The 27,204-nt window shown below is 47.5% G+C and overlaps 1 protein-coding gene across 1 annotated transcript in view; it reads right to left on the reverse strand.

Moving 5' to 3' along the window:
- The window catches only part of CACNA1E (calcium voltage-gated channel subunit alpha1 E), a 470,804-nt gene that overhangs the window by 19,662 nt on the left and 423,938 nt on the right, over positions 1–27,204 (reverse strand). The window contains exons 35-45 of the mRNA XM_075997040.1: positions 24,029–24,112; positions 23,187–23,312; positions 19,809–19,874; positions 14,925–15,016; positions 14,094–14,259; positions 9,654–9,781; positions 4,485–4,581; positions 2,310–2,415; positions 1,305–1,412; positions 642–742; positions 231–337 (exon numbers count right to left, since the gene is read on the reverse strand). Of these exons, the coding sequence (XP_075853155.1) occupies positions 231–337; positions 642–742; positions 1,305–1,412; positions 2,310–2,415; positions 4,485–4,581; positions 9,654–9,781; positions 14,094–14,259; positions 14,925–15,016; positions 19,809–19,874; positions 23,187–23,312; positions 24,029–24,112 (1,181 nt within the window). The remainder of the gene's footprint in view (positions 1–230; positions 338–641; positions 743–1,304; positions 1,413–2,309; positions 2,416–4,484; positions 4,582–9,653; positions 9,782–14,093; positions 14,260–14,924; positions 15,017–19,808; positions 19,875–23,186; positions 23,313–24,028; positions 24,113–27,204) is intronic.

The following is a 27,204-nucleotide window of genomic DNA, read 5'->3' on the forward strand; positions in this document are numbered from 1 at the left end:
TTGTCAACTCACAGTGACCGCTGTCTCTGAAGCTGGCCACAGCACCAAGCATGCTTGGTTTGCTTTTCCCTGAGCTCTGCTCAAAAGTCACGTTAAGATACTCAACTTCAGAACAAGGATCATTCAGCCCAGAACATTATTTCCCAGGCACTCCCGGGCAGTGAGGTTACAGGCCTGCACAAGTGACAAAATGCAAGCATCAGTGTTGGGGACACGTCGGTTCTACTCACAGGCCTGAAACAGGGTCCTGCTGGAGGTAAGGCAGGGCTTTGGCATTAGCGATGATCTCCTGAGGCAGAGATGAGGGCTCCATGCGCTGGAACATGGGTGCATTTTTCTGTGTAAAAACAGGGACAGAGAAGAGAGGAATTGCAATGACTTTTTGAAGTCTAGTGTGGGGAAATACAATTTATGTGGGTGACACAGGAGCATGACTAATACACTATTAGACTATTTTAACCTTTGGTCCACTGGATTTCTAACCCTGCAGTTTCTAATCCCACACCTTTAGAATGCTCTTGGGCCCTGCACCCCTTACTGCTGCTTCTAAGTACTGGTAGGTGCTATGCCGAGGGACACACAGGCCTGTCCCCTCACGTGACTCCCATAACCCGCCTGCCCAGCACACTGTTGACCTTCACCTGTTCCTCCAGCTGCTGCCTCTGCTTCTTCACCTTACTCTGTTTATAGTAGTCCATGATCATCATTGCTGCATAGATTTTGCCCACAGTCAGGTCAGAGGCTAAAAATACAAACGTGGCATGGCGGTGAACAGAAAGAAGACAGGTGGGAGAGAATGAGGACACCTCCAAGCTTTGTTACCCGCTCTCTGGCACAGTTTGCTCCCTCAGTCACCCATTCATCCAACATCTATTGAGGCTCAGGCTCGAGGATACAGAGTGAATGGCCCCCATATCTGTCCTCAGGGAGCTTACACGCCCGCCCAAAGGTGGCGATGACACTGAGGACGCACAGCACGTTAGTAAGCATCACCCACTACTCTCCATCTCCATATTTATGTAACAACACCCTGCCCCACCCCCCACTGCATGAGGGTTTGCTGAGCATGTGGAGAGGGAGGGAGCTTTGTACCCAAGAAGTTTCACCACAACCACAGTGACCTATCTTAAGAAAATGTTTTCAATAAATAACAAAAAAGGCTTAAGAAGTAGGAGATTTTAGTTTCCTAAAAATAGAAGATCAACCTTCCTTTATCTCCTTGATCACTCTGGGTTCCCCGAAAAAAATATGGCCTTGGCATGCTGGGCCCCCAGTGACAGGGACACCCAGGAGGAGACCCACACCTTTGGGCATGGGTACAAGCAGGTCCAGCATCTTCTGAGACAGGTGAGGCCAGATGGCCAGGGTCTCCTTCTGCAGCTCTGAGTCGAGCTGCTGCCTGTCTGCACCACCTAGAATAAGATAAATTATTGGTAAATAAATCTGAATGGAAACTCAGAAATAACAAGGACTGAGGGAGCAGGTGGGGGCAGAGCTGAATCAGCACTGCACCGCGTACTGAGAGGAAATCTTGGCACTTAGTGACGGTGGGTCTTGCAAACCAGGTCTTTCTGCTGAAGGTGCAGAACGCATTTTGGCTCCCATTTCCTGTGGCTCAGGGATATCCTGCCAGAGAGATCTAAGGCCCTGAGACCAAGATCCACTTCCTTACTGATTCTAAAAGCCTCTCAGGCGCTCAAATACATCAGAGGGGAAAATAAAAACAGCCCCGAGAATGCTACCCCTGCCTTGTTATACACACATCAATCCTGCCAGGGGCCCTACATCCATAGTGAGAGTGACCCCATTTTAATAAAGAATTTACATCCAGCAAGAGCAGGCTGAAGGTTCGTGCGAAAGTCGCAAACCTTTTCTCTCCTAAGTGATTGAATCAGAAATCGAGATGAACCAAGTATGGCCAGGGCTTCTATGATAGCACCTGTTACAGCAGCCTTCCAGGACTTTAAAGATATAAGATTTATAAAAAAGGACAAAATGAAAATTTGAATGTTCAATAAACAAGTATTTCTAGAATGCCTACTATGTGCCAGACACTGAAGATAATATATACTATTAAGGCTGAAAGGAGCCCCTGGAGATGATCAGACCATTCGTTTTACCAGGAGGAAATGGCAAATATTATAGTTATTGAGTCTCAGAGATGAAACCAGAATCCTGATACTTGATGCTCAGATCACCACACCATCCTGTCCTTAGCCAGGTGGATGACAGTTCAAATGTCTCCATCCTGTACCACCCTGCATGAGCTGTTTCAGATCTCGTCCCTCCCACCCTCTTCCTGAACTTACCTTTGGCGATTTTAATGTCCAGAGCCGTCCGGATGAGAGCCATAAGTGTGGAGGTGAAGTGGACTGTCATGTCCTCAGCCACTGGCATATTCATCAGGACCAACCTCTGTATGAAAGAGAAAAAGGAAACAGCAGGCAAAAAAAAATATCGAAAGACACCTCGGTGAACAGGGAAGAGAAGTGCGGAGGTCAAATGCACAGACAAAAAAGAAGGGCAAGGATTCCCCTTCCCCTGTCCTTGTCCTACTCTACCTGCTTCTCGCTTAAGGCTCATTTGTTGCTGTTCTTTTTTAGGGAATGATGCCAAATTCCAAGGGAAAGGGGGGTTTCCCTAATCATTCTGCAGGATTCCCCCATGGGGAGTCCTAAGAATGTCTTTGACAGGGATGGGAAGGGATTTCTGAAAGAAGTGGCTCAGGGAAAGGAGTCGCTCTGGGAGGCGGCTCCATCCTGCCACTTGTCCCATGGATACCCCCTAGAAGTCCAATGGAAAGATAGTGAGGGGGGAGATTTTGCTTTGCTTATCTGACTTGAAAGATGCATCCTGGTGCCCCCTTTTTGAGTCTTTAAAAGATGAAATTTGCCAGCACATGATTGAACATGCATAAGTCCAACTTATCCAAAGGATAAGGTGGAGCAGGATGGATGGGGAGAGTGCAAACAGGCTCTAGGGGAGGAAGATGGGCAGAGCGGAGGAGCGAGAACAAGAGAAGGGTGGCCCAGGCAGGAGCAGAGTGGGCAGGCCTTGTTCCCCTCACCCAAAGGAAGGGATCACACTGAAATGGCCAAATCCACTTTCCAGAGAGTATCTTGCTTTTGGAATTCTTTAATTCTACCCCACAAGACCCATTTTCCCTTCTCCCACCAAACTTCATCCCAGAAATGCAAAGAGTTCAGGACCACATTCCACCGCCTGGTCATTTGGGATGTGGCCATTGTGAGCAAAAAGGATGCCAGGCCCTAAGTGCATGGGGAGCCATGCCCTGGGGCGGATGAGCGTGCCTAATGGCCACGTTCCAGTGAGATGCTTTCTGGAGCCACACGACTTGGAGGTAGCAGCAGGAGAAGGTCCTCTGGCAGAACCACCAGCCTGGCAGGGAGGAAAGTCCTCTTCCCAAGGCAGGGTCTCTAATATTCCACTGGAGCCTCTTGCCTAAAGTGATGCCACCTGGCATCTTAGAGTGGAAAGCCAGTTTCTTGTTAGGATTTGAGTTCCATCTCTCCCCCACTTCTTTAAACTTCTAGAGAAGTGGCAACATTACTGTGATATGTTCCTAGGTGCGTGAAAGCGCTCCAGAATCCTGGGTCAGTCTAAACATCAAAAGGGAATTAATAGTAACTATACTAATGAGTGGGGAAAAAATTCAGGTCCCAAAGTTATGAGCGTCCTAATGGCAGGTGATTCCCAATATACGGTGCTCTCTAAGCAAGCCACAGGGAATCAATCCATCCACAACTCCAGGGCCAGGCCCCATGGCCATGTCATGCCTGTAAAGCAGATCTAGTGCTGAATGCAACTTGTGCCCATGACTGCTGTTTCTCTTGAGTATTTCCAAGAGAATTGGGTAGCCAGGCTAATGCAAAAATGAAGCTGCATTCCTTGGTCTATCATGGGACAGGAGTTGTGTTCTTTTTTCTTATACCTAGAAGGAACCTATGCCACTGTTCCTTCCCATGTCATGGAGGAAGAAATTTGCTAAGAGTTTTCCTCTCTCCTAAAAATTTCTTCTGGAACCATGTTTAGAGGAATTTCTGCATTATCTCCTTAGTCTATCTGATTGAAGGTGTTTCTCTTTTTTTAATCAGTGCTGACAGCTGTTTTGCTATAGGCTCCTTCTTGCCCATACATGCTCTCCCCTAGGCCACCACTCTGCCTCCTCTGAAAGGAAACACGCCACTCAACACTGCCTTTCTAGTAACCCACTCACAAGAAGCCACAGACTTGTAGAAACACGAAAGAACACATAAAGGAAACCCCGTGTTGAATAATGTCGCACACCATCCCTCGCCTTGTCTCATGGTTTCAGCCTTCTGGAACCTTCCTGACTCTTCGGTCTCATCGTTTCTTCCTTCCGCGGTCCCGGCCTCCGCCTCCCCAGCCCGGCTTCCTCCCCAGTCCAACTAGACCCCATCGCCTGTTGGTGTCTAGCCCAGAACAAAGGAAGGGGTGTCTACCTTATACGCCACTTTGGAGGGACATCTCTTGCCGAGGCCTAGCGGAGGTGACATGAGAGTCAGCATTTCATACATCTCAGTGTAATGGATGCGGCCACTGCTCATGGAGGGGTGAGTCGGGTGGGGGTGGGTTAGCGGGGCGGGGGGGGGGCGGCAGGGAAAGGAGAGGGAAGTGGGGGAAGGATGCAGACAGGTAGGAGAGGAGAACAGGCATCCCCAGAGAGCAAAAACAAAACAAACAAAATACAGAAAACAGGAGAAGAAAAACAAAACAAAATGGACACACAGGAAAAGAATAGGAGACCTGTTAATCAAGGCAGATCGTACATGTGACTCCATCCTGGCGTGGATTTATATCACGCCCCACACAGACCCGGGAACACCGCTGGCACCTTCGGTCCCTCGGACTCCCATGTGCACTGTCACGGGGACTCATTTCTCCCTCCTCCATCAGCATTACCCTGACCTCCACGTCCACCCCCAGCATAGCCCAGCCTATCTGCAAGTCCCAGGGCTGTGCGTGGGCGGTATAAACCGGATAGACGGTGCTCCGGCCATGGGTTGGAACGCGCGGCCTGGCGCCAGGCGCCTCCCCGACCCACAGACGGAGCGCCGTGTATCCCCTCCGTGGCGAGTGCGCAGCGGGAGGCGGCGGCGCGGTGACGGTGGTGGGCGGTGGGTGCTGTCAGTCGGCCCGTTGCTTCCACCTGGCTCTGTGGACGGGAGTGCTCTTTATGCCCCAGCGTGCGCCGGGTCACGGCATGCTGGGGACAGAAGGAACACCAGGAGGAGGAGAGCGTCTCGCATGCCATGCTGCCCTCGCCCACATGCGGCTGCAGGATTCACCAGGGTGGAGTTTAAAGAGTCTCAGCAGAGGTAGCCGTTCAGCCTCCTGAGCGTGGGAACCCTGCGTCACCACCCCAGGCCAGCTCCGTCCCATCCCCGGGCCAGCACCCTGCCTGGGCCTGCCGTGTGTCCCAGGGAGCCCTGCTTCCCTCCACTAGCACCGGGAGAGAGTCCCTCATCTCGCAGGCTTGGCCTTGGCCCGGGGCTCAGCAGAGCCACTGGGATATGGAGAGTTCCCGGGGTACAGCAGAGTTGAAAAGGGAGGTCCTATGCGCCCTGAACATCATCCTTGGTCTAACCGACAAGAAGTGCCTTGGCGATTATGACAGCCCCTGCCCCCCAGCCTCTCATGACAACAAGTGGCAGGACCTCCAGGCAAGGGATCTGCTTAGTAACCCTCCTTTATCTGTGGAGACCTTCCCAGGCCCCCTGAGCTGCTACATTCTTCCACACGCCACCAAATCCACGCCTCTCTTACCTACTCTCACCTCCTGCCCCGGCCCCACTTTATTATCTTTCACCTCTTTTCTGTCCTTCAGCTTTTATAGTCACTTCTGGCCAAACCCTACAGGCGCTGGGAGTGTGGGCCTCGGCAGGGCTCGCTGGAATCACACCGAGACACATCATGCGCGGGATGGTGATGCTGTCTTGCAATAACGAGGCGTCCCTGTCCCCAGGAGTGGGAAACCAGAATTGTTTGCTGGATTAAAAAGATTTCTGCATCTGCAGAGGAGGGCGCGGTCCCTCTGGTTAGATGCACAGACTAAGGTGGACTGGAGCGTGTGCGTGTGTGTGCGTGTGTGTGCGTGTGTACACGCGCATGTACATGTGAAGAAAAGTGAGAGAGATCAAACTGGTCTTCATAGTAAGTCCTCAACTCTTTTCTGCCTTCTGCCCCAAATGTGCCCTTCATCCTTATGTTAACAGCTGCTGGTTCTAGAAGGGTCTGGACCTCTTTAAACTCAAAAGAAAGCAACATGAAGGTTCCTTCCTGTGGCGCAGCGGTGGTGGAGCAGAGGACAGAGCGGAGGGGTGAGGTGTTGCACCCTGTGGCAGGTCGCGGCTGGGGGCTGGGGGGCAAACCTTGCAAGCCACCCTGTAAGGGCAGTTCTCTCCCAGGCCCAGAGGTGGCGAGATCACCCGCACTAATTTGTACATATCCTTATACGGGATCCTGCCGCTGTAAAGGAAGCACAGGTGGGTTAATAGGACACTCAGAGAAGGGTGGGAAAGAAACGACAGCTTAGCCATGAAGGGGATGGCTGGGAGAGGTAAGAGTAGCTTCTTTCCTTAGGTCCGGAGAGACTGAGAACAGTGACCACCAGAGTACCATCACCTGGCCAACTACACTGTCCCAATTGTCTGAGGAAATAAGAGCCCATCCACTGCCAAAAGGAACTGCCTGTGACCAAGAGCACCCCGAGATACCTGTCTGGCCCATACCCGGCCAGATGCAGTCACAGCCCTGGCTCTGGCTCAGCTTCCAAGAACAAAGCCTGCCAATTCACAATGACTCTGACTGCTGTCCAGAGCAGATGCCAGGCTGCCGTGAGTGGGTTGTGGACAGTTTGCTTTTCATAGACACTGATTACAGTCAGTTACTCAGACCTGCTTATCAGGGGCAGAGGGAAGTCAGTGGCTCTCTGCAGACTGCAAGAGACGAATTTCCCATTAGGCTAATGAGCAAGGAACACAGTTGGCATGAGGGAATTTGCAGAGGGCTTTGCTTCTCTTTGTGACAGTTTTTTCTCAAGTTTAGCTTGGGCAAGTCTTCTCTACCTGGTGGGGCCTGCTAGGATCCATGTTCAGAGCACAGCCGGGGATGGAGCTGGGGGACATTCTCTTCCAGGCCCCCGATGCCCAGCCCACGGCAGCTTGGTTGGATCCAGCCAGCATTCCAGGAGCAATGGGACTATCTTACCAACCCCTTTTCCTAAGAGCCTGCTAAAGAGTCCTGGCTTTCTGCAGAAGAGACATAATTAACAATGGATTCATTTTCAGTGGCTAAAGCATCTTCCATGTCAGGCGCCAGAAATAGGAAGCAATGGCTGCTGATCTGCAGGTCTGGCTTCACCCTGGTACAGACCAGGGCTTGCACTGGAAATTATAAACACGGTGTCTCCACCTCGGAGCATTCAGGCCCTGGTGGCAGCCACATTGAGACTAGCGTTTCATCCCAGCTTCATTCTTTCTAGCTTTTTGTAGATTTGAGAGTTGATGCCTCATATTTTTCCAGATAGCAACTCATCAGTACCTCCAAGTCTCTCGACTCTTCAAGGGAGGTAACTTAGCCATTTGGTCTTTCATTTTGCCTCTTGGGGAGTTGGGAAGTAGGCGAGTTGGGAGTGGTTACCGGCCGATGCTCTGTGTAGCCTGTATCAGTCCTCGTTTTGAAGACATCAGCTTGCTTGACTTAGTCCCCACCCCTCTTTATCGCATAGACACAGCCAACGAAACTCTAACCAGAATGAGTTGCACTGTGAATTTCAAAGCACATAGAAGAGAGCCTCATTCACCTTTCCCAGTTTTCATATGTCTGAGTCTCATGATTAGTCCTCATGGAACCTTTCTTCCCAGCAGCTGGAACGAATGGGAAGGAGCATGTTTTAATGCACATGGCATTCGGATCCCAGGATGAGCGAGACCATACCAAGTGGGGGTTCCTGACACCCAAGGGCCCCTGAGTGAGGCTAGACGAGCAATGAACTTTTGCTCGCAGTTGGTTTCTCCTCGCTCAGGAAGAAGCAGCCCCTTCTTATGCTTCCATGGCTGTCCATGCTTTACAGATGCTGATTTTCCAGACATTCCAAGTGCGTTCCATGTAGTTATTGTCAATTACAATAATAGGTATATGAGTGATTTAAATATCCTCCTCTGACTACCCTTCGAGGTAGGTAGGTATTATTATCACCAGTTGAAAGATGAAGCTCAGAGTGGTAAAATGACTTGTCTAAGGCCATGGAACTATAAGGTGTGAGCCTGGCTGCATTTCCCTCTAACACCCCACCCTTGCTTTCTAAAGAGATCTTCTAGAAAGTAAGCCCAGAAATTTAAAGCTGTTGCTCAGCCATTATAACAGGAATGGATTAGATTTCGATAAGTCTATGCCCTAAAATCATTAATAATTACTGATGGGAAGAGAAATTATGTTTTGCCCTTTCAGCCCCTAAAATAGTGACCCAAGTTTAACAGCCAGATAGGAAGACAGATTTTGGTTGGAGTTTCAGATTATGAAGGGGGTTCCAGGTGGAAGCAACGTGGTCCATTCCTGTGAAGGACAACATTTCTTGGAGTATTTTCAGAGGGGAACCAGAATGGATAGATTGCCAAGTTAAGACCCAAAAGCTAAGGTGACCTGGGACAGAAAAGTTCCTCTGGAGTGAGCATTCATAGGATTCTCACCCTGTCTTCAACCATAAAGGGCCAAAATGCTGCCTTTGTACTCTGAAGCAGGGGTTAGCAAACTTTTTTGACAGTAAAATATTTCAGTAGTAAATATTTTTAAATTTGAAGGCCATACCATCTCTGTCACAACCATTTAAACTCTCCCTTGTAGTGAGAAGGCAACCAGAGACAATACATAGATGAATGCTTGTCACTGTGTTCCAATAAATCTTTATTTGCAAAAACAGACAGTGGGCCAAATTTAGCCTATGGGCTGTAGTTTGCCAACCCCTGCTCTAAAGCCCAGAAGGCACAACATCACCTCAGAACTATTGGACAGTAAAAGAGAGTAAAGAGGTTATCTCCACCAATTCCTGCCATTTAAATCAGTTCTGTGCAATAAAAATCCATGTGTTTAAGGGAACAGTTGGAAGAACAACCTGCTTGGGTTTTTTTTATAAACTGATTTCTGAGTTACATCCAACTGTATCTGGGGAGAGGGATGAGAGAGATAAAACACTAATAATAGTCACTGATCCTGGAGGCCAGACATCCAGCTGGCAATAAAAGCCCTCATCAAATCCCCCTGGAAACTCAAAGGAGTCCACTAACCATTGGCAGGAAAAGAAAAAGAAAGATTATTGGAAGCTCTTCTTGGGGTTGAACCCAAACAATCCGGGGCGAGGTCTAGGTGATTAGATTGGCAAGGAGAGGAAAACCCGTCGCAGAGGGAAAGAGCGGGCAAGGGAAGATAAAGGGAACTGCTTGGTGACCAGCTGGATCCCAGAGCCTCTTCCATGGGCCACACCTAAGAGGAACCTTCTTTCCCTCGGTAACGGGTAGACATTTGGGCGGCTCCAATGGATTCCAGCCTCTTCCCTGAGAACCGCAGAGGCCCTTGCCCCGGGCCCTGCCGGGGTGGCCGAGAGGCCTACGCACCATGCCGCTCTGTCGTACTCTGCCCAGACGCGGACGAACTCGTCCAAGTGGTGGGGGCCCAGGATGGAGGAGTCCCGCGTCAGGTACTCAAAGTTGTCCATGATGACGGCCACGAACAGGTTGAGCATCTGGAGGGCAAGGGGAGAAGGGCAGTCAGGGGAAACCCACAGCAGAGCTCGGGAAGCAAAACAGCAGCTTCAGGGCAAATGAACGAATCTGAAAGTTTGTCAGGCGGAAGTTCCTAGCTACAGCAGCACTGATGTTGCTGAATGCAACATATTTTCATTATTTATGCCCTTGCATTTCATTGTGTGAGCATTATTATTTCACTTTTCTATGCCACTTTGTATCTGCAGAATACTCCACAGTCACTTTGATGATCTATTCAATTTATTTAATCGTTACTGTGGCAGCAGAGGGAAGAGCAGCAGCTACAACATTCTTGAGGGCGAGAGGAAGTCAAGGCCAGATGCCAACCTTCCCTCCCCAGCCTTGCCCCTCATCCTGGTCCCGCAAAAGGAGCCTCAAAGACAACCAGCGGAATATGTCCTGGAGCTGAAGTGGGCACGCCTTACTGTGTGATGACTTGCAGCTGTTCTTGGCTCCTGAGTGGCTTCCAAGACCCTGCTCTCCCACTTGTCTGTTTAGCTAACTTTTACTATGCACCTACTACGTTCCAAGCAGATTTAAGTGCTGGGGTATGAGATGAGAAAGCTCTTGTCCAGAGATATATTCCTGTGCCTGGCCCAGGGCTTAAAGTACAGCAAGGGCTTCGCTGGATGTGGTTGAACGCTCTTAAAGGCTTATGTAGTACTGAGTAGAGACTGTGATGTATTGGAAATATATTGGAAATATACAAATGTTACAAGTTTGAAGAGCCACAAAAGAAGCAAAAGCAAGTTACAGTGGGGACAGAAAGGAGTATGAAGGCAATTTCTCCTGTCTAAAGAAAAAAGGTTTAAGACGGTTGATGCTCAAGCTGAGTCCTGACAGACCAGATGCTGTTCACCAGGCAGACAGACAAGAGCGAGCACCAAGGTATGCAAGGGTGGGGGAACATTCAGGGATCTGCAAGGGGTGCGGAGCAGCAGAGTCCAAGTGCCAAATCGTCGAAGCACCTCGCTAAACAGTCTAGACCAGGATTGACAAACTGGTCAGAGAGTAAATGTTTGAGGCTTTGCGGGCTGTACAGTCTCTTTTGCAACTATTCAGTTCTGCCGTTGGAGTGCCAAAGCAGCCGCAGACCGCATGTATACAAATGAGCGTGGCTGTGTTCCAATAAGGCTTTGTTTATGGACACTGAAATTTAAATCCCATATAATTTCCACATGTCGTGAAATATTCATCTTTTGTTGTTTCTCAACTGTTTAAGAATGTGAAAACCATTGTTAGCTCATGGGCCACACAGAAATGGTTGGTAATTACGTTTTGCCCCATGGGCTGTAGTTTGCCAACTTCTGGTCTAGACTATTCTACAGGCAACAGGGACCACTGAAGGTTTCAAGAGGAGGGAGACCAAGGGCTACCTGCTATCAGGAGGAATCCTCGGTAGCAGTGTGGAGGGGGGACGGGAGACCAGGAGAGGGTGCTGCGGTGCCCTGCACCATGCCAGGGCAGGACAGTGGCACAGACAGGACAGCTGACGCAGGGGGAAGTGACAGGACTGCAGGAACACAGTCAGCAGCACTGTTCTGTTGTCCTCGGCTGCCCCGCACTCGTTTACTGTGTTTCTGCTGCAGGTTCCTGCCTGCTCCCAGGTAGGATGATCCCGTGATGCAGGCCTCAACTAGTCACTGAGTCCCATTCCCCTGGGCCACAGTGATTGGTGATCTACTATTTATCAAAGCCAAAAAAAAAAAATGGCATTGAACCTTCCGGGCAAAAGACTGGTTCTTCCCTGTTGCTCTGGAATGCGTAAGGACTTGCGGTCTAGAGCTGCTGCTACAGCCGTCCTGGAGCCACAGGGTGGGGTGTTTGAGAGAAGAGCTCACGTGGATAGAGGATGATAGAGGAAGAGATCTAGATCTGAGAGGGAAACCTGGCCCAGTGGTGTCATATGAGTGCCGTATTTCAAGCCTTGCTCAGGCCTGTCCCGCTGCGGACTCCTCCCTGACACGAGCCTCTAAAATCCTGTTTGTTTTGCCTGGATTTAGCTGGGCCTTCTGTCCCTTGCAAGCGAAAGGTCCTGCCTGCTAGAGACCAGCTGGCTGTGGGAGGGAGAGGACAGGAGTCTGTCGTGGACGCCTGGGTCACGTGGCTGGGTGCAGGGGTGCCAGGTGTGTGCACAGGGTGTGCGAGACAGGGAGAACGCTTGGAGGAAGGACGTGGCTAGAGACTCTACAATGCAGAGACACTGCGGGTCACGTTTCCTTTACACTTCTTTCAGGGTACCTATTATTAGCGTTAACAAAAGCTATTAGCACAGTTGCTGCTTTACATGTTTACCCAGTCTTTAACAGTGTGGCGTGCACATTCGCACCTGCTCTTGGTCTTCACACTCACCCAGCTCTTTGTGAGGCAGGTCTAATTAGCTCCAGCCCTTCAAGGACAGAAGGCTTTTGGTTCACATTTGTATTCTTAGCTCCCGGCACAAGGCCTGGCACAGTGTAGGGCATTCGTATTAATACATCTCTGTCGAGTGGCTGGATTGAGTTGAGAAGCTGGGTGACTTGCCCAAGGTCCCAAAGTCAGTCTCCTGCAGGGCTGAGATCTGAAAGCAGCTCATCTCACACTGAATATAGCCGCATTAAAAATGACATTCATGTGAATTATGCAGCAGCCTCCATCTCAAACTTCTAAAAGTACCTTCATAGTCTCTAATTAATTTTCCAGTTATATCTTTCGTTTCTTTTAAATATTTATTATTAAACACTTAAACCACCTAAGATAAAACAGAGGTGTCCACATGCCCTTCTAGCTGCCCCATTCCACCCTATCAAGAAGCCCCACCGTTCTGTAAGCTGGTCTTAGCCCTGGCCTGTGGGTCACTGAGGGACAGGGCCTTGCTGACAGCCTTTTAGTGACCACTCGATAAAAAGGGGAAGATGTGAATGAATAAAACTGCAGTCAATATCCTCATTCTAACTTTCCGTTCAGTTGTTTCCATTATACTTCCATATTTATAAATAGGGTTCTGTGTGTGTTCTTTTTTCACTGAGAAACCTTTCACACATGAGAAGGAAGCATATTATAACACATGCATCAGCTCACTGTGCATATAATGGTATTATTAAGTCATTTTCCCCTTCCAAGTTATAGCAGCTGTAAAAGGGAAAGTGATCTGGCTAAGACCAGCACAGGAACGAAGCCAAGACCACAGCCTGGGCTCCCCGGGTCTCCAGTGAGCTCACTCCCTGCAGGCCACACTTTGCCTCTCTGCAACCCCTGCCCGCACTCTGGAGAGCTGGGCACACGGCAAGTTGCAGTCCCCTTGGGATCACTTTAAAGAGAGACAATTGCCTGGACATGAGATAATTAATTTGATGCATGGCCATGGAACTGACCTTTTTTCAGTGGCATCACTGTTTTAGTTTTAGGTTTTGTACATCCAGTGGCATTAGGAATGAGCTGGGGAATGAATGTCAGAGTGTCCAGAAACACCAGACTGATGCTTTTATTCATCGGGTGGCACCTCATCCACTTATGGTTTATCACTGCTCATCTGATGTGCGGGGCAGAAATTTCTGGATGCGGATATGCTGGTTCATGCTTTCTCCAAAAAGAACACTCAAGAAGGCACCTAGGGCTTCTTAGCACTATGCAAACAGACGTGCTGCACGTATATTATTGCATATTCACTACCACTCAAAGCAATCTCATCTTTTCACATCTATCAAGCTGTCAACTGTCATCAGATGTAATGACATCACAAATCCAGAGAGAACCACATCTATTATGTTAGCATATTCTACTCTTACTAATGCTATCATCTTGTATTTTCAAGGTTCCTTTTTCTCAAACAGTTCAAAAGTCTCCAAAAGCGAGGTAAAGATATTCTTGGCCCTAGTTATGAGATAAAATACCCGAGGTAGGAAAAACCAAGGATTCACTCTGGGTGTCCGCAGACTCCCTGAGCCAGCCTCAGCTCACCTTCCTTCTCACAACCGTCTTTCCCTAGAAGCAGCAAAGACCTTTCTCAACCACCGAAAGTCATCCTCCCAGGACTCTGACAAGCATCCTATTCTCCAAGAGTTCTCTAGAGGAGGACCTGGTTCTTAACACGAGCTGGGGGGGGGAGGGAGGGAGGGAGAGGGACGGGGGGGGAGGGAGGGATGGGGGAGAGAGAAAGAGAGAGAGAGAGAGAGAGAGAGAGAGGCGGGTGCGGGGGAGGCAGGGAAACATGAGCGCACACTGAAGCAAACATCTCTGGTCTGTTTATCAGAAGGGCTGGGGGTGGGTGGGATGGGCCACATCTCAAGGCAAGAGCATAGTGTTGCTCACCAAGAAGGAGCAGAAGAAGATGAAGGAGACAAAGTAAACGTAGGCCAGATCCGTGCCGCAGCGCTCGTTCTCGTTCTGCCCTGACGGTGCAGTGGTGTCCGGCTCACAGCCTTTCTCCCCGAGGCATGACAGCATAATCTCCTGCCAGGCCTCGCCTGTGGCACTCCTGAGCCCGAAAGACATTTTGGTTAGCAGGGGAAGGTCTGCACGTCCCATGGCATCCCTGGTCCTCATCCCCAACGCGCCCACCATCCTTTGTCTCACCCTAACCCCCAGGCTCCCTTTTTGCCCAGCTGCCCCGCAGTGCTTTCCATCCACAGGTGGAGAGGGCCGGGAGTGAGGGGGCTCTCTTGGGGGTCTCCACCAGTAGTGGAGACAGTGGTAGGACTGTCTAAGATCCCATGCAAACCTGGCCATCCAAGCCTTCAGGCCCTAAATAGAATTTGGTCTACAAAAACTGTCCTCGCTTATCACTTCCCAAAGCCCTGGAGGACATGCTGAAGTGGAAATTTGCAAATTAACTACTGAGTTGAAAATATTAATAAAGCTTTCTCCCATCCAAGTATTAACCAGGCCCAATCCTGCTTAGCTTCCAAGATCAGATGAGCTCAGGCATGTTCAGGGAGGTATGACCACAGGCAAGATGAAACTATCTAGTGTCACAGGGGCAGTTTGGCAAAGGCACCACCCCTCCCCCTCCCGCAGTATCTCCTGATAGGAGTAGAGGAAGCGGAATAAAGAGACAAAGGGCAAAGGGAGGGAGGAAGAGGCAGACCAATTCTCTCCGCCCCTCAGGACAGCTGCAGCTGCAACAGTTATGCATCCAAGTACCTGAAAAGTAGCATTAGGGACCCAAAGAAACTCCGGAAGTTGTTGTGCCGGTTGATGTGACTCTCCTCATCTAATTTTATGTTTCCAAATACCTTGAGGAGAAAAACAACAGACAATAAGAAGCATTACTGAGCTGTCTGATACGTCCAGAACACCAGGCCTGGCAAAGCCACATGCACGGCTCTTCCTGACGGCCTATCCCTGAAGCGGACAACTCATACCCAGAGAGCCGAAGGACACCACACTATGGCCCGACAAGTAGAAGTCATTGTTCTCCACTGCTCCAGTGCAGCGCAGCAGAGGGGACCAGGGCCAGCAAGGTCCGAGCAAAACACAGAATGCAAGGGCTTTTAAAGTCTTCCTGCACACAGATCCTCCCACATCTAATGTGGTCTCTTTATTTCCATGGCACCTGCCACCACGGTACTCAAGTGGTCTGTCAAAAACATTATCCCACGGCAAGAGTGCAGGGAAGGAGTCACCCCTCTCTTCCTGTCTCAGGTAGCCATGATGGGACCATCTGAATTTGCAGAAGACATCATTTATGGCTTGGGCATAGGCTGCCCTGAAATTCACAAGCAGTGTAGGTCAGAGAGGGGCATGTCTATCTTCCTTAGATGTGTTTCTATCCAGAGAGTCAAATCTCGGAAGATCTGCATTTCATTAACCCAGAGTCCATGAGAATGAACACACATATGTCCCCACATGTGTATGTATATCATCCAACAGACCCAGATCCCATCTACAAGTGACCATTTGTGCAGTAGCTAAAACAAAGTCCAGGACAATAGGATGGAGAAAGCCAGAACACTAGATACTTGGAAAAGCAAACAGGAAAATGACTTTTGCATTTCTGGGCTACAGAGTGAGGCGCACTAATCTGCTGCTGGCCACTGGGCTTGGAACGTGGTCACTGTGCCAATTCATGCACAAAAGAGGGAAGACTCAGATCTTTATCCACAGATGGTGAATAATGATGACCTCTCAGACAGGGCCACCTGGAGTGCCAAGGCCAACCCTGGTCTCTTCGGAAGAGAAGGCACTCTTACACATGCATTCTCCTCCCCCAAACACACTTCAGACATTAGCAGCTATTCTCACAAGTCAATGTTTGTACAACTGAGGGCTTACTGGGTCACTTTTCCAGCCATTTGAGACAATTTTCAGCCTACATTAAACATGCTTCAGTTTATCCAATGTATGCTAAATGGAACACATTTTTTTCCCCTAACAGTTTTATAATGTGCAATTGAGGAACAATCTCTGCCCCCAGCTATTTTGCTCAAGTAACTCCCACTGACACCTGCTTTGGGAATTTGTTCTCAACGCTGTTTTTCAAAACCCAAATACTACTTGTCTCTCAGGGAGAATGGAGGTGGCCAGCTAGGCAGCACAGGAAGAATGGGAAGAGGAGGATAAGAAGGTGGAGGGCCTCTAGAGAGACAAACAGTAGTGTTAAAAAAAATCCCACCCAAGAAGTCAAATGTAATTAGCTCTGGATACTCCAGGAGGAGACTGTCATTTATCCTTGTCCTGTTCAGCTCTCCTCCTCTTTTCTTCCTTTTCAACCTCTCGGGTCAGAATCTATGATTTATCTCTGATTCATCACATATATACAACTTACAGTGTCTCTTCTCTCCCCCTGACACTCCTGAAGCCATCATTAGTTGTCCTCACTGTGATTTTCTCAAACACCCCACCCAATCATGAACTGGAGAGCACACTGCGGTTTGCACAGGGTATATGTGTCACAGTTAAAGAAATTAAAGCTATTTTGAATCTTTTCTAAGATAATTTTCAGACAAATATGTATATTTTGAAGATCTTTAAAATTTCTTTTTCACTTTTTTTTCCCCCAGTGTTTCACTTAGTCCTTGTCACTAACCCAAATCTCCGACATCAAAGGGTATGGCCTGGTGTGGTGGCTCATGCCTGTAATCCTAGCACTTTGGGAGGCCAAGGTGGGAGGATCACTTGAGTTCAAGAGTTTGAGACCAGACTGAGCACAAGCAAGACCCAGTCTCTATAAAAAATTGAAAAATTAGCCAGGCGTAGTGGCACACTCCTGTAGTCCCAGCCACTTGGGAGGTTGAGGCAGGAAAATCAGTTGAGTCCAGGAGTTTGAGATTGCAGTGACCTATGATGACACCACAGCACTCCAGCCTGGGCAACAGAATGAGACTCTGTCTCCAGAAAAAGAAAAAACAAAAGGAAAAAAATACAGAAGAGAAAGAAGGGATGCTGAGATGCATCAGAAAATGGCCTGGGAATGTAGGTTTGAATCTATTTTCACTTGGAATCACAGAACTATAGAATTACAAGGGACCAGTGAAGGTCTCTAACCAAGACCTCCACTGTATTCCTGAGAGAGTTAATTAAGGCCCAGAGAGACTCAGTGACTTGGTCAAGTTGGCACAGCTGGTCGGTGGCAGAGCTGAGACTAAAACCCCCACTTCCTAGCAACCCATAGACACAAGGCTCTTTGCATCCCCAGAAAGTCACTCCTTCCTCCCAGCTTCAAAGGTCTCCTCTTCCAGGAAGCATTTGGAAGTTCAGAATAATACTGGTTCTTCTCATAGACATATCCTGTTGCTACTTACATTTTTCCAAAAGCTGTCCCCTGCCCTTTTGTCTTTCTATGTGAATGGTTCCCTCTGTTGTGTTGTGACTGCATTAGATACAGTCACGAGCTAAGGCGTGTGCTCTGTGCACGGTGCCCGGTCTGTGTCAAGGACCAAGATGGGCAAGGCCAGCTCAAGGCAAGTCGTGGCAGAGATGCTATCGTGTCTCTGTGGAATGGAAACAGCACTCTTGTTCTTTGGGAAGAAGTCTAAGGGGAATAAGATACTAGGCATTACAGTTATTGTGAAGGCCGCAATCTCATAACTGAACAGCTCCCGTCTCCCATAAAGGGTCACAGAAATGCCTGTGTTTGCTTGTCTGGTGGGATGAGAGGCAGTATAGCGTTAAGAGCATGGGCTGTGGAACAAACAGAGCTGAGCTTAAATCTCAGCTCTTCCACTTACTGAGAACGCGAGCACTTTCCAAGTTACTTAACTACACTATGTGTACACAACAATGGAGACAAGGAAACTCTCCTATAATATTTCACATTGCTCTTGAAAACATCAGTCAAATATCTTGCATGTGCATATTCTCTCTCTCTCTCTCTCTCTCTCTCTCCCCATTTAGCACAGTGTCTGGCACATCAAGGAATTCAAGAAAAGGTAAATAGCATTATTACTGTTATGAATATCTGTACTGTTATAACAGCAGCAGGTCATTACTGGAGATGGTGTTATTCCAGTTTATCATGCTTAAAGATGAAAAGCGGTAAGAACTATTTTGAGCATGGGCAAAACAAACTTAAACGTAACTAGGAGAGAAGAATCGTAATGTTCCCAACACAAAAGATAACAGTTTGAGGTGACAGAGATCCCAATTACCCTGATTTGATCATTACAGATCTCTACACATGTGTAGAGATGTCAAAATATCCCATGTGCCCCCAAATGTTATATATAAGTAACAAATAAATACTTTTTTTTTTTAAAAAAAGGAACTTAATCTTTCATTTGGCTCTTCAAGAATATTTTCATCCTAGAATCAAATATTCGGGGACTAGACAGGCCCTAAGGGAAGTCATCAGGCCAGTCTGAGACTTCAGCAGGAATTGTGCAGCCAACATTGTCGTTCAATCTCCACCAAGATATCCTCGGTGAGGGAGACTCTCTACTTATCACACTTTTTGATGCTTGACATTCTACTGTATTTTGGGAGAACAACCCTTTCCAAAGGTGAAGTCAGAGGAAGAATGAAACCGAGACGTGCGGGCAAGAGAGAGGAACAAAAGGAAGACGCGCTTCCGAGCGGCTCTGGAAAGGGCTACAGGCAGCGAGCCTGGGACGCCGAGCAGTGGCTGCAGGTGGCAGAGCGGTGGGCAGGGCAGTGGCAGTCCAAGGGCAGCCAGACTGCCTGGCTGCGGGAGACTGTCACGACGACGCTGCAGTTCTTGCTGGGGTCTGGTCATGACGTCTCCCCGTGGGAAAACGTTAGCGCTCCGCAGCCAAGGCGCGAGCCGTGGGTGCGGCCGGACAGGTGGCTGGCACGTGCTGCTGGTTGTTTACAGTAGGGGCTCCCCCACCACCAATGACTGTCACCTTTGAAAGGTCTTTCGGCCTCCTGTGCTCAGCAGGCCTCTGGCTACCTGCGCAAGTATCTGGGTTGAGAACCTGATCCGCGTCCCACGTTCTGAAACTGGGCAAGGTATGGTAAACGTTCCAGTGAGACAGGGAACTTGCCAGCATCTCCCATGGCCCTTTAAGAGAGGAATTAGCTGGAATGTGGCCCTGGGGTCCCCAGGCATGGGCAGGCTGCCAGGAACTCTGTGAGTTGTTCGCAGTAGCGGGACTTAGGGCATAAATCTTAACCAGTCAAGACGTGTACAGCCAAGTGTCACCACATACAGAAGGAACAACCATCTGAGCCGCTTTTAGGCGAGGTCCCAGTGCTAGAGATCCTGAGAAACAGATCGTGATACGCCTCCCTCCTCCCTAAACCACAAGGGTCCTCCTGGCCAAGAAACATGGGGACATCTTTGCGTCCGCCCTGTGGTTGTGCCCACAGAAGGCCAGCTGCTTACGAGTCAGCACTGCGATCCAACAGCCTCTGAGGCAGGCCCTGCCCCAGACCACCCTGAATACCTAGGCAAGCGGAATAGGAACCACTGCGCATGCGGAATTCCCGACATCACACCACTGTGGGAGAGCACCCTCAGGCGAGGAAGGGTTCAAAGCATCCTCAAATCCTGCCTGCTCAGGTTGCTAAACCCGAGACAATCTGGGCAACAGCTGCCCCCGCCAGGCCCCCGATGCACCAGCTCACCTGCATCCCGATGATGGCGTAAATGAAGAAGAGCATGGCAATCAAAAGGCAGACATAGGGGAGGGCCTGGAAGGAAAGCAGAGATAAGACCATTAATCAAAGGCAGGCAGCTTCCAAGCTCAACAGCCTGCAGTGGCTGGCAGCACAGGAACTCTTGCCCCGAGGCCAATGCAAACAGAGGCCGGGATTCTGTCCCTGGGGCTGCTATGTTTGGAGGTCAAATGTCCACAGCCTGACAGATGTGTAGACAGTTGGCCAACGAGAGGCTTCTAATTTGCCTTCTGTCAAGAATATTCACTCACCCAGAAAAGTAGCCAGTATCTCCAAGGAGAACTGGGACAACTTCCTGGGCTGGAGACTCATCCATCCCACTTGGCACGCAGCGAATCAATAACCTGGGCAACTGTGATGCAAATGACACACCACGCACCCGGCTGCAGCTTCTGAATCCCTGGATTACCCCGCCCCAACCCCACACCGGATATGGAGCTCATAAGGAAGAACCAGGATGCCACGTGGAATGCCTGGGGTCTCGCTTGGTTGTCAGTCCCTAGAAAGCCCTTTCTTCTTCTAATGAAGCATCATTTTCCAGTTGGAGCCTCCTGACATTTCCTAATGTTTCATGCAAAAGCCTGTGGCGTGTTAGCCACCAGAAAACCCTGCCATGAAGCTGTGTGGCACAGAATTCCATATTGCGTGTGCCCGCTGACACTTTGGGATGATGAGGTTTCAATCATGGGGGCTGGGGACAAGGCAAGAAGGTATGAGGCTGGGAACTGCCCTTGGTGGCTGGAGGCGGGGGTGGGGTGGGGGTGGGGGCTGCAGACATAGGGCAGTCTGGATTTGGGGCCAGGGTGGGCCACTCTAGTTCTAGAGTGCTGCCAGTGCTGACAGGGACGTCCTTCTCCTTCATCATCCAGGAAGCTCCCCAGCAGTCAGAGCTCCTGGGAGTCTCCACTCTGTCTTGAGTGTGCACATCATGAATCCCAGGAGATCAATTGAAGGCTTTCAGACCTCACGAGCCGAGCAGGACAGAGCTTATCAACAGAGCTAACGAAATGAAGAGCCCTGTGAGGCTATTTATAGTTTGAATAGAGGATAAAATTAAAATGCAGCTGAAACTGGGGGGAGATCCCCTTTCCCAGGAAGTGCTGATTCCCAGGATCTGGGCCGTGTTTCTTGAGGCAATGTGAAGGCATCCGGGGGTGAAGAGGTGGGAGGAAGAAGGCAGTGTTTCCTGCACCTGGGGCGCTGCTACCTCTATCCACCTGCCCTTATTCTACCCTTTCCACTGCACAGTCTCCAGTCCTTAGTTCATCTCTCCCTCCTCACAACTTTAGGGAGAAGAGCAAAGATTCTTTCTGTTTTCCTTTCTTGTCACATTATAAATTTCAACACAAAATAATGGAAAAGAATGAAGAACTGAGGAGGGGTCAGAGGTAGAGAACTGGATGCTGCTTTGGGTGGGGTGGGGTAGGTACAGCCCAGGGCGATGCTATTTCTATTGCATGGCTCTCTGTTTTGTATTTGCAGAGGCAGCCTTTGCTAATCCATCAGAAATCAGCTTCTATCCCGTGGCCCAGAACTGTTCTGAAAAGGCAACATCTATCTATAACACAGTGTCACCTGGAGGCAGAGTCACCTGTCTTCCCTGTCCTCCATAGTATTTGCTAGAACAAGCCAACTATTTGGCCATCAATTTTTGACAACCTTTTCTTCACTCCCAATAGTATATAGTTTCACAGAGACTTGGTGATTGTGATAATATGACAGGATGACACATATCTCTTAAGAGGCTCACTGACAACTGAAGTTTGTTGGGTAGTCCTCTGGAAAAAAAAATGGGCTTAAAAGCATCTTGTTTTTCCAACTCTAAATCCAAATTCATCTGAGACTGAGATAGAAAATTCTTGCTAAGGTTTTAGTTTTCTCCTCAGTCATCTCACTTTGGAAAAATAGTTTCCATTGAGGTAAGTCCTCTGTGGGAGGTTCTATGCCAAACAATCACTCTGGATGTGATAAAAATACCAAGGCTGCTCCTAGGAGCAAGAACGTCCTTGTAGTTAGTTGATCTCACATTTCAAACTCCCAGGTCCTTGATGAAAAAATAAATGAGTAATGATGACATGGAGAGGACTCCCCTTCCAAATGATGAGAAACCATGAATTCATTGGCTTGCCTTCTTTAGTTTAATTTATAATTAAAATATAAAAATAATTAAAATAAAGGGAATTTGGTGAATTTATGATTTTTCATCTTTGAATCACTTTAATTTCATCAAATTTATTGTTAATTAGGTTTATTTTAAAACTCTCTTTTATGGGAGAAGAAAATAATAGGCATTTGAATAACACGTAGGCCCCCCCAAAAGCTTAAGAACAACTAATGTATGGTATTTTCTAGAGTCCAAAGATATTTAACACATTGACTGCCACACTAGAAAAAAAATTTTTTTTCTTGGGGCCATGGTGTTTTATTACGAAAATAGAATAAAACCTTTTGTTTTCAAACAATCCTTTCTAAACTGATGAAAAATTTGTTATTTTTTATTGTTTTCTGTGGGTTATGTGCAACTTGAAAAATAGTTCACACGGCTCCCAAGGTGGAGCCGTGAGAGTTACATATGCTTCATGAAGCCCTTGGCTCAAAACTAGCATGAGTTAAATACAACTCACATGGCAGTTCATGTGTTAAATATGTTTGGAAAACTTTTACGGGAAGTCTCTAAGTGGGGTCTTAGGTGTTGATTTTTAATTTATTAAACACACACCCCCTTCTGTATTGCCTCATAAGACTATTCAAAAGACACTCACCATATTAACTTGCCCAGAGACTCGTATGTGCTTGCAGGACACAGGGGTGGTCATCAGCATACATACATTCAGGGGCTTAGGAAACACACACCGATGAAGACATGGGTGGGGCTGAGAATGACTCACCTCACTATGGAACACAACTCAGGAGTCCTTTGAAAAACTGTCACGTGAAATAAAATCACTGACAAGTCCCCGCAAATGCAGAGGACATCTCACCGCAGGTGACTGGCTCTTTACATAGGATTGCTCAGGACAATTTTGAATCCCTGAGGTGGCCGTACATCTCATAAAACTTGTCCCCTGCCTCACCCAACAGAGAGGGTGCCTCAGCTACAAAGTCAAGGTGTTTTTTTCTAAAATAAGATTCTATCTACCAGACATAAGGTGCATGCTGTCAAGCCAAGCTGTGCTGTAACTGAAAACTGCTGTATTGATCGAATGCTTTAACAAACAGTAGCTTCAGCTTCCCAGGAGTGAAGGGACTCACGAGATGATGCTGGTGTTGCCTAGGTGTGCCACCTGATGTGACAACCCTTGAAGAGGATTTGCTGGTGCCTCTTACCTTAAAGGACTGCACGAAGGTCCAGAGTAAAATGCGGATGGTGTAGCCCTGACGCAGAAGCTTTATGAGGCGGGCGGCTCGGAAGAGCTTCAGGAAGCTCATATTGAAGCCACTGGTGTTCACCAGCTGGTAGAGCAAAAGGAAACATGTAATTAGTGACATTATGGTCATTTAGAAAGATCTAAGCACTAGTTTTTGTGTATTTATCCCTCATTCAGATAATAAAATTGGACACAGTCTCTTTGTTAACCCCAACGCCAGCTGACAGGCCAGCCAGTGGGGCCCATCTCCCTAAGCCCTCCCAGGCCTGCCCTCCGTCCCCAGCTAGAAGAGTAAGCACGTAGCCCAGAATCACACCCTGCACGCGCTAGACAACACCGGCCTCCCTCATCTTCTACCAAGTGGTCTGAAGTTCGCACGTAGATGTTAAAAATAGCAGATGTAGTAATCCCTCTTCTGCTATTCAAACAGAGTTTAAAACGAGCTCTACAAGTCTTCTTTAGGATGAACAAATATAGGGAAACAATTGAGGTAAGAACTCTGGGGGCAAAGATAAAGTGCCTCTTATGAGAATCTAGCAGAACACTGTGCACACGAGCCCTCTTCTGACACCCCCTGTTCCACACACCCCATTAAAAAATAAAATAAAGCCCTCCACAAGATCCAGCACCACTCCCGCACGTGCATTCTCTGGCTAACGTGGAGCAGTGAAGAGGTGAACTCCTAACGCTTAGGGGGGTGCACATTTGCTTGGGTGGGTTAAAAGTGGACTGAATGTACTGGAGATTTTTTGTAAATGCTAGGGCCAAGCTTAAAAGACACAGATCTTATAAGCCATTCACCTTGCTGTCTGTCAGGATAATTTCTGTGATACTGCCGATCACGGTGATGAAGTCAAAGATATTCCAGGTGTCTCGGAAATAGTTCTGCCAAATGAATTCAGTCATAGGAACATCAGAAAAAGGACAAAAGAAAAAAAAAAGAAGAAAGAAAAAAAGGATAAATGACATCTTTCATTGCATAATTTTGTCACTTGGAATTAAAACTTGTCAATTCATGCATAAGTTCACTCTAACTTTGGCTTCAGTTTCCTATTTCTAACCAGAAATGCTACTTCTCCTTTACTAGTTTGGGAATTTCTCATTTGGCAAGCAGTTCCATCACTATTTGAAGACCTTATTTTTGAAATTGTCACTAAAAAAGCTTACATGTAAGAAAGAGGTTTTTTTTTTAATTTTAAAAAATATTTATGTATTTGTTTTTAAACAACTTTATTGTGGTATGATTGACAAATAAAAACCTGTTCATATTTAATGTATACATCTCGATGTACATACCCATGAAACCATCACCACCATCACAGAACTTTTAAATTATCTATATCACATCAAGTGACCATATGAAAAGAGTCTGACTTTCAACTAATGACAAAAATCACACAGATCATAAGTGACTAAAGGTCACAGAGTGTACCAGAAATCTTCCTTCTAACTCCATTCAGCCTTTTAAACCACTTACTGATTTGGCAGTAAGATGAATAGACTTCATCTTCCCCTCTCTCTCTGCTTTGTTACACAGAAGGTGTAACTAAGATACAAGGACGCAGGAATAAAATGAGTGGGCTAAAGGAGTTGGAGGAGACGCAGAGAACTTGGAACATCCGCCAACTGGATAACATTCAATTTCCTAGGCTCAGGTGAACACAGACCTTGGTCTATGTTCCTTCAAATAAACCCAAAAAGCAAAAGACTCAAACAATTGGATCTCTAAAAGTCACTTTCTTGCCTGTAGGCAGCACCTCCCCTAAGGGACTCCCACAGCACTGCAGAGGTGCACCCCATCCCAGCCTCACGACCAGCATCGCTGAATCCCGACTATACACACCAGACGCTGGGTCAGGCCCTTGGCATTCTTTGACCTCATCTATTCCTCTTGCAGAGCCTCCAGGTAGGTGATAAGTACCCCATGTTCATAAAAGGAGGATTGCCAAGGGAGAAGAGGAGTGTGAGGAAGTTACGTTTCATGAGCGCCCACTCAGAACTAGGCCCCTTATAAACATTACCTAACTGGAGAGACACAACAAAGTATCCAAGGCCATAGGTAACTACTGTTATCTTCATATCATGTTTGAGAACACTGAGGCTTAGAGAAACCTGATTCCAAAGCCATATGCACCTACGGGGCATGGAGAGAAACTGAAGCACACAGTTTCGTAAACTCACTTTCCATGAGAATGCTTAGTCCGTCAGCGGTGGAGCCAACTTGAGTCTGAACTCCTCAATTCTCAGGGCTCTCCTATTGCCTGCCCCGGGGTGAACTTCCTAATTCTTGGTGCATGGATCTAGGGCTCAGAGGACCAAAAGGTCCACTTGAGGATGCTTTACAATACAGAATACGACACTATAGCATAGGACAGCATAGTGTAGCATAGAACAGCTTAGTGCAGTATATGGTATAGAACAGCCTAATGTAGTATATGGCATAGAACAGCACAGTGTAGCATAGAAGAGCATAGCATAGTATGTGGTATAGAATAGCACAGTGTAGCATATGGTATAGGACAGCACAGTGTAGCATAGAACAGCATAGCATAGTATGTGGCATAGAACAGCATAGCGTAGCATAGAACAGCATAGCGTAGCATAGAACAGCATAGCGTAGCATAGAACAGCATAGCGTACTATAGAACAGCATAGCGTAGCATAGAACAGCATAGCATAGTATATGGCATAGAACAGCATAGTGTAGCATAGAAGAGCATAGCATAGTATGTGGTATAGAATAGCACAGTGTAGCATATAAGAGCATAGTGTAGCATATGGTATAGGACAGCACAGTGTAGCATAGAACAGCATAGCATAGTATGTGGCATAGAACAGCATAGCGTAGCATAGAACAGCATAGCGTAGCATAGAACAGCATAGCGTAGCATAGAACAGCATAGCATAGTATATGGCATAGAACAGCATAGTGTAGCATAGAATAGCATTGTGTAGTATATGGCGTAGAACAGCATAGTGTAGCGTAGAACAGCATAGTATAGTATATGGTATAGAACAGCACAGTGTAGCATAGAATAGCATAGTATAATATATGACATAGAACAGCATAGTGTAGTATACAACAGCATAGCATAGTATAGAACAGCATAGCGTAGTATGTGGCATAGAACAGCATAGTATAGCGTAGAACAGCATAGTGTACCATATGATATAGAACAGCACAGTGTAGCATAGAATAGTATAGTGTAATATATGGCATAGAACAGCATAGTGTAGTATAGAACAGCATGGCGTAGTATGTGGCATAGAACAGCATAGTGTAGCATAGAATAGCATAGCGTAGTATATTGTATAGAACGTAGCATAGTATATGGTATAGAATAGTAGTATATTGTATAGAATAGCATAGTATATGGTATAGAATAGCCTAGTGTAGTATATGGTATAGAACTGCATAGTGTAGCATAGCGCAGTATGTGGCATAGAACAGCAGAGTGTAGCATAGAACAGCACAGCGTAGTATATTGTATAGAACAGCATAGTGTAGCATAGAACAGCACAGTGTAGCATAGAACAGCTCAGTATATTGTATAGGATGGCATAGTGTAGCACAGAACAGCATAGTCTAGCATAAACAGCACAGCGTAGTATGTGGCATAGAACAGCACAGTGTAGCATAGAACAGCACAGCGTAGTATATGGTATAGAATAGCATAGTGTAGCATAGAACAGCACAGCGTAGTATATGGTATAGAACAGCACAGTGTAGCATAGAACAGCACAGCGTAGTATATGGTATAGAATAGCATAGTGTAGCATAGAACAGCACAGCGTAGTATATGGTATAGAACAGCATAGTGTAGCATAGAACAGCACAGCATAGTATATGGTATAAAACAGCATAGTGTAGACCAATAGATTATTGTGAACTCTGAAGTCAGATCAGGATCTAAATCCTGGCTCTACCTTTGACTAACATTGGGCAAAGTATTCAACCTTCTGAGCTCCAGCTCATC

This window comes from Microcebus murinus, chromosome 23, assembly GCF_040939455.1.
Source record: "Microcebus murinus isolate Inina chromosome 23, M.murinus_Inina_mat1.0, whole genome shotgun sequence".
Lineage (NCBI taxonomy): Eukaryota > Metazoa > Chordata > Mammalia > Primates > Cheirogaleidae > Microcebus > Microcebus murinus.